Raw genomic sequence first — 7,909 nt, 5'->3', positions numbered from 1 at the left:
GAGACAACCAACCCAAGTCACAATAAAGATAGACCAAAAACAACTGGAGAATGTGAAATGTTTTAAATATTTGGGTAGCTTGTTAACAGATGATGGAAGGTGTACTTGTGAAATTAAATCCAGGATTGCCATGGCAAAAGCTGCATTTAGCAAGAAGAAGAATCTTTTTACCAGCAAACTGGACATAAATTTGAGAAGGAAACTAGTAAAATGCTACATTTGGAGCATGGCTTTGTATGGGGCTGAAACTTGGACACTTAGGGCATTAGATCAGAAACACCTGGAAAGCTTTGAAATGTGGTGTTGGAGAAGGATGGAGAAGATCTGTTGGACCGATTATGTGAGAAATGAAGAGTGTTATTTAGAGTCAGTGAGCAAACGAATATCCTACATGAAATAAGAAAACGGAAGGCTAATTGGATTGGTCATATCTTACCCAGTAACTGCTTCCTAAAAGAAGTTATTGAAGGAAAGATAGAGGGGCGGATAGAAGTGACCAGAAGACGAGGACGAAGACATAAGAAGATGCTGGATTACCTTGGGGACAGAAGAGGATATTCTCATTTGAAGGAGAAAGCTCTAGATCGTATTAAGTGGAGGAACTGTTTTGGAAGAGACTGTGGACCTGTCATCTTGACAGATTACTAATGAATGAATGAATGTCTATGTGTGTTATGGATATCAAGAAAGTCTGACATAAGTCTCTATTCCCATAAGCATATACATGTACAGCAAGCTGTGGGTATAATGTGGGCGCGATATCTGGGCATGCAGTGAACTGTGGGCAGAATGTAAGTGGAACTATCAGCTGCACAGCAAATTGTAGTTTTGTTTGTATATGACGGCTCTAAGAAGTGGTCAATTGTGAAAATCTTTGACTTCTTCGTTCAGGTAATGCTAAAGATGTTGGGAACATTAAATTATTTTTACATTTCCATGACAGCTTCAAAAATAATAAATACTGCTGTACCTCCATGAAATTTTTTAAACCTGAGAGCTGCATTGTCAGTATATAATTAGAAGTTAGAAGAAGGACTTGAAAGTTATGTGTGGAGTGTTTAGACCATCTGTTACAATGAGAATTTTTACAAATTTTAATAAATTCTTGTCATATCAAAATTACACTATATTTCTGATACTAAGTATCTCAGCACATTATTTTTAGTTACATTCTACATGCTTGTTTACCAGATACCTTTCAGTTATTGTATCCAAAGGCGGCCTCTGTAGTCTAGAGGTAACATTCCCACCTCATGACTCGTAGTACGCATGTTCAAATACCCGGCGTAGGTTGTCGAATTTTTAAGGGCGGAAAAATTCAGGGAACAAGTCCTCCGGGAGGGACTTTAAGCCGTGGGTCCCGTGTCGTAGCTTTACGGCACGTAAAAGGACCTCATACCTCCAAAGGAGGTCACTGAGCCAAAATTGCGGATGTTTCCTGCCCAACAGCAGTCACTAATACCTCTGGTAGATGGGGGAAGCATTATAGATGCCTCTCAGCTATTAGAGCCGGTCTCGCTGGCTGGGCGGGACTGATGGTAAGCACCAATACCGGTAGGATATAGAGACTGGTAGAAATCATAGAGGGAAGCACAATGGACCACTACAGGTCTAAGTGCATGGGGCAACCCACCCTCTCCAATAACTAACTAACTAACTATTGTATCCAAAACATTTTACACAGCTATGCAGTAATTAATTAACTCTTGACAATCATTCTGCAGAACTGAAAGCTTCAGAAAAGAAAATTCTTGCCTTCTCTCACATTTCAGTAACAGAGCTTCATGCACATGTAATGGTGATAGAACAACTTAATAATTTCTTACTCACAAGAGAGAGGGTGGGTCGTGTGACACTCAGTCTACCTTGGCCACGGCTCTCTCTAAGTGTCAGCAAAATCACTTGGCCATCCTCACTTAGAATGACCACATGTGGGTCTGCAGATGATGCATGCACAATGGGGGAGCCAAGGTCCAGAGGGATGTGCTGCACCTGCTCCACACCCTGCAGCAGTCGCACACCCATCTGTGACACCTGCACACCACAAACAGCAACACTTGTACTTCCAGCATCTCCATACAACAATCACAACCAATGTGTCCTACAGCTCAAGTAACTGAGAGCTATTCAGTTGTTTCATAATTTATCCATTATAGAACTCACCAGTTCACTGGCATAATCATACAAACTTGAGCCAGTTCAATCCAGTATATATATTCAGAATCCCTTTCCCTTATGTAAATATATAGTCCTTAAGAAACAACAACCAAGAAGTATACCTATCAGTTACACTAGGTCATGTCTTTCCTCATTCTATTACCAGCTAAACAATTAACTGTATGGCAGTAGAGTCTCAAAATTTAACACACTAATACCAATGACCATCATTAGACATTAGCCACTTTTATCCACCTCCCATCCTCAAAACCTGTATCACTAAGATCCATCTTAATGTCAGCCTCCAATTCCCAGTCTTCCAATGTGTAGCTCTGCAGTTCACAGCTAACAAAATTCTGCATATATAATATTATATTTGAGCATCCTGTTGCACTGGTTAATTAATACTGTATTTTTCATTCTCATTTCTGCAACTTCTTAATGTTCAGATAGCTGTGTGGCTTTTTCTCAGTCACATTACATTCACTTATTAATGCTCTTGGAATATCTTTTGGTCAACACTGTGACCATCAGCAGATACATTCACTGATACTGCCTGTGAGCTGGTACACTCTTAGTATTTCTATTCCAGTATCTTCTGTTGAGCGAAACATTAATAAAAACTTAACAATTAATGCTTCAATCAATTGACACCAGAACACAAATACTACCAGTGTACCATCTCACAGGCAGTATCAAGGAATGCACTGGATGGTGGTCACAGTGTTGACCAAGACATGACCAAAACACGTGACGCTAACAGCAGTAATTAGGACATATAATGTGACAATGTAATAAAAACACATAGCCATCTGAACATTATACAGAAATTTACAAAACTAAGACTGAAAAATAACAGTATTACTTCTGCATACATGTTCATGGCTTCCTCATTCCTACATAACCTCAGTATTAGGTGAGCATTCAAACGTTCCATGTTAATGCCACAACCTGAACTGTCCGCTTACTTTATCCTTCCTTGGTCAAAGTATTTTCCTTAGAATATTTTCTAAACAATATGTTCATTCAAAATCACAGTGCTGATTACCACAAAATGTTAACTGAAGTGGTAGTATACCTGATTTGTATTTGGGATGTATCTGCAGCTATCTTAAGGTTTTTGGATTTTTCTGAGTACTCCACACCCATAACTCACAATCAAATGCCTTTTTACCAGGCAGGTTAGTTCAAACAATAACACTTATATTCATGAAACCTGGTACTGACTACCCTGAGATTTTTAGAGTCTACCACAGTCCTTTCTGACTTGTCAATCAAAATCATACTCCCATCTACCAGGTCTTGATGCGTGACCTGAATTTGCTATCCTGACTGAGGTGTCATATTTCTCCTCATTCCTTTGAGGTATATTTTGTGTTTGAACCTAAAATTATGTATCCCTAATCTATACATTGGCAAGTAGTATCTTCACTTGCTTGGAAACCGGGATCGTGGGTTCAAATCCCACTCAGGGCATGGATGTTTAGTTTGTGTGTGTGCTTTTCTGTGTCTGTGCCTTGTGACAAGCTGATCACCTGCCCAAGGAGTCCTACCAAATGTGTAAGATCTAAAAAAACCAAAGTGAACAGAGAAGTTCATGGAGGTAGGCCTAGGCCCACTGGGGCTGTAGTGCCCAGGGGGGGAAAAAAATCTATACATCATCATCTTCTCATTTTATCTGACATTAAATAACGACAGCTGTTGGTACAGCACCATTACTGTATATAACTTATAAGCCAACCGATCTATCAACAAACCATACTACAGACGTGGATGCTGCCTTAGTGGGTTAAATTATGATCGGATTCATCTTATTCCTCTTGTAGACACTGACTACATTCCTATATAAAGCATGGGATGTCTCATGTCACAAACCCATACTATTAACAACACTATTATTACAACAGCGAACACAGTTCTTGATTTAGAAAGTTAATAGAATTTTCCGTCCAGTGTGGCAATAGATAAAGTGATAATTCCTGTGCTGCGTATAGCCTACTGGCATACTCAATTATTCCGCATGTTTATGTTTTTATACAACGAATGCCGTCGTAACTAAAACTTACGACAATAATAGGAAACATACATCTGTGAATAACACAACTGAAAGTGAACATCAAACCAGCTTAATTAACAGTGTCTCCTGCAGTATGAAAAGTGCCTCTGATGATGCTTTTACTTAAACCGAAACATGAAAGGTAAGAATAATAAAAGTGATGTGACCTCTATTGCCGCACTGGATGGAAAATTCTATTAACTTTCTAACTTAATAGCGCAGCGGACCAGAATGAGACAATTCAAAATAACAGTTCTTGATCTATCAATACCAGTACCTTGCAGGGGCAAGAGATTTTTCTCATCTCCATAATATCAAGACTGGCTCTGAGGCATACTCAGCCACCTATACAATGGATAATGGGGACTCTTTCCTTGAAGGGTAAAGTGGCAGGGATGTGAAGCTGATTACTCACCTCCATCTAGTGTGTAAGTCAAGAATGGTGGAGCTACACCATCATTCCCCCATATACCTTCATGGCACTGTCTTTAATCATTTAAGCACTAGGACAATTTTACTTGTTTACTGTGTGTTTTTAAACATACATGGTGGGAACAGTTGCTTAAGAATTGTGAATTAATAACTTATCTTACGTTATAACATGTCTGAGTCTTCTGATGTGAATTATTACACTGATAACACTGTGAGCTGATGAGCTTGCTTGATACACATTTTTTGTTCACTCCCTTAATGGCAACTCACACTCAAGTGACACTATTAAATCCATGTCAGCATAGATCACAGATCATGTAATAGTGCCCAAAGCCTCTCACCAAAACAACAGTATGCTAGAAACAAACACCAAACACACTTTTATATCATTCCCAAATACACCCCTTTTATTATGCAGCACTAATCAGTGAAGCATCCAACCAACTATGAAGTGAACAACCCAGGAGTGATTCCCAGCAGAGGCAGTAATCATTCTCTCTGCCACCGTGTCTGGAACACATGTGAGGAGTGGTCAGTACCCTAATGAATGGATATCACGGGCTCCTTGTAAGGAAGCTGAAGCATGAATCTGTTCTCTCACCTCCATCTGGCATCAAGGTTAATGTTCTATTAACCTTTCCCACCACACTTCCTGTAAGCTTTCAGTACATGCTGCTTAGGCACAGGGACAATAATACTTTCATCTTACACAGCCTAAGCAGTATCATTAAATAAAAAGAGCAATATGATCATTATACTTTCTGCATATCTCTGCGGTTGATGTAGTATTCATTCTTTTCTTGTGGCTCACCTGGATGATGTATTTGTTGTAGCCAAGATTGCCTGCATACACTGTGGGGCCCTGTGTGCTGAAGCCAGAGTTGTCCACCTCATTAATCTCTAGCCCAGTCTGCAGGACCTGTGGCAGAGCAAATGGTTCTTACATCAAGACCTCATAACTGAAAGCACAGACTGACACTTGAGCTTAAATGGATAACAATCCTGCATACATGTATACCAGACAGTGTGTGTGTGTTCAGATACAGCACACAAATGCATCAAATAAACCACATGACATGCAGATCAACAAAGGACAATCTCTATCACCAGGATATTTCTACATGTGCACAGTTTATTCTTCAGACTGGTTACACAACAAAATACAAAAAGGAAATATTATATATAATGCAGGCAGTTAGTAATTTGCTTCTTGTGGTTTGATTTCTCTAAGTATTCAAAGTAGAAAAATAAAGAAATACTGCATTAAGAAATATAAGATGGAAGTCATTTAATAGGAGGAGAAATACTGTTCTATGGGCTTTAAGATATCTCTCAACAGTCAATATAGTCTGTATAGTCTGTCAACAGTTTCCCTGGGAATAAAGCGACCAGTACCTGAAGCTGACCAGTCACCTCCAACTAGTTCTGAGGTCAAGAATGGTGGGACTGTACCTCCACAACCCCACCTTCATGGCACAGTGCTTAATTAATTAAGCACAGAGACAACTTTACCTCTTTCTTTATAGTGCAGGTAAGAGAATTTAAGTTTTCAGGACTGAGTGTGGTGTAAAATTCCAACAGCCCTGTCTATCCACCTCTAGAAATTTCTCATGGCATGCACATAATATGATGAAAATAATAGTTGATACAATAGTTTGAAATGTGGCTGAAATATACCAAAGTCTAGTGCTGCAATTATCAGTCTAGTATCTGACACACAGGAAATGCAGGAAAGCTTACAATCTGCCCAAAAGAAAAATGCACCATAACAGGAAAGATTTACCATACTCAAAAAGAGTTCTGGGTTATGGTCATGGAATTGTTATGAAAGTCTGGGTTTTAAAGCACATCAGATTTGATGGCTATATGTGCTATATGGGCATAAACATCAAGGTAAGTCACATTTTACAAAAAACCCAGTATAAAATTCAATAAAATGCAACTTGTGTCAAACAGCAAAAATGTACAAAAAGCAACAAAAATTATGTTAGAAATTCTTAATAAAGAGCCCACATATGGAACAGAGATCTTAAAACAATAATTAATGGATAGTTCCTCAAACAGGGTATAAAATAAAAAAAAAAAAATTATCAATCAACGCATCGGAATGGACTGCCAAAAAGTTAGAAATGTTAATGGCAATCATAATGTGGGTATTCCTGAAGGAATATCCAGGGGGATATCAGTCAATCAATCAATTTATTTGTTCCAAGAATCCATATTTGGTGATACACCTTCTGGATATAGAAAAGTTAGTAACTACATAATGTAACGTGTTTGGAGTAGGTACGTCTATGCTAACACAATAACAGTGAGCCGTTGCGTAGAGAAGGCCGAAACAACGAAGCAGTGTTTCCCTGGAGATGGACAGCAGAAAATTCACTGCGTAGCAATGGTCGCAGATATATAAGAAGGTAATGGATTTACTGATACAGTCTTGGGATAGCCGCCGTTGAAGATGGTCGAGATCCAGTTGAGAGGTCGCAGCCACGGTAGAAGTACTGAAGTAGAGGCAGTAGCTGGGATACCGCAAGTGATAGTAATTGTATTCCTGACTCTAAGCAAGTGTGGATGAGGAGTTCACTAAGTAATCGTTGAATGCGAAGGTTATGTGAAGTTATTTGTCATGTGACATACCCAATATCGCAGATATATAAGAAGCTAATGGATTCCCCGAGACAGGGACAAGGACATACAGCAGATGTTAGAACTCCTGCTGACCAAGGTGGATAACAACCAGCTGAAAGCGGATGCCAGACACGAAGAAGCGAGAAGCATACATATCATATATAAGTCAACTTACTTACTTACATACTTACTTACTCACTCGCTCATGGAGCTGAGCCCTTCTTGAGGAGCCGCCAATTCTGCAGCTACTCAAGAATTTCAAAGCATTTTATGGAACTCGAAGGTTCATCACTGTGTTCACAAGAGCCCTCCACTGTTCCCTATCCTGAGCCAGATCTATCCAATCCATACCATCCAATCCTATCTCTCTAAGATCCATTCTAATATTGTCCACCCACCTATGCCTTCGTCTTTCCTGTGGTCTCTTTTCTTCTGGCTTTCCCACCAATATTCTATATGCATTCCTCGTCTCCCCCATTCGTGCTACAGGACCTGCCCACCTCATCCTCTTTGACTTTATCATTCTAATTATACTTGGAGAAGAGTACAAGTAATGAAGCTCCTCACTATGCAGTTTTCTCCAACCTCCTGTCACTTCATCTCTCTTTAGTCCAAATATTCTCCTCAACACCCTGT

The 7,909-nt window shown here is 39.4% G+C and overlaps 1 protein-coding gene across 6 annotated transcripts in view; it reads right to left on the bottom strand.

Annotated features, from left to right (window-relative positions):
* Nucleotides 1-7,909, bottom strand: part of LOC111874242 (cleavage and polyadenylation specificity factor subunit 1) — a 150,656-nt gene that overhangs the window by 94,120 nt on the left and 48,627 nt on the right. For all 6 annotated transcript variants that reach the window (XM_023869575.2, XM_023869574.2, XM_023869573.2 and 3 more), the window contains 2 exons: nt 5,457-5,564; nt 1,831-2,034 (listed from right to left, as the gene is read on the bottom strand). In XM_023869575.2, coding sequence (XP_023725343.1) covers nt 1,831-2,034; nt 5,457-5,564 — 312 coding nt within the window. The remainder of the gene's footprint in view (nt 1-1,830; nt 2,035-5,456; nt 5,565-7,909) is intronic.

The sequence above is a fragment of the Cryptotermes secundus genome, unplaced genomic scaffold, assembly GCF_002891405.2.
Source record: "Cryptotermes secundus unplaced genomic scaffold, Csec_1.0 scaffold1171, whole genome shotgun sequence".
Classification (NCBI taxonomy): domain Eukaryota; kingdom Metazoa; phylum Arthropoda; class Insecta; order Blattodea; family Kalotermitidae; genus Cryptotermes; species Cryptotermes secundus.
This window is presented reverse-complemented; position numbering and strand designations above follow the sequence as displayed.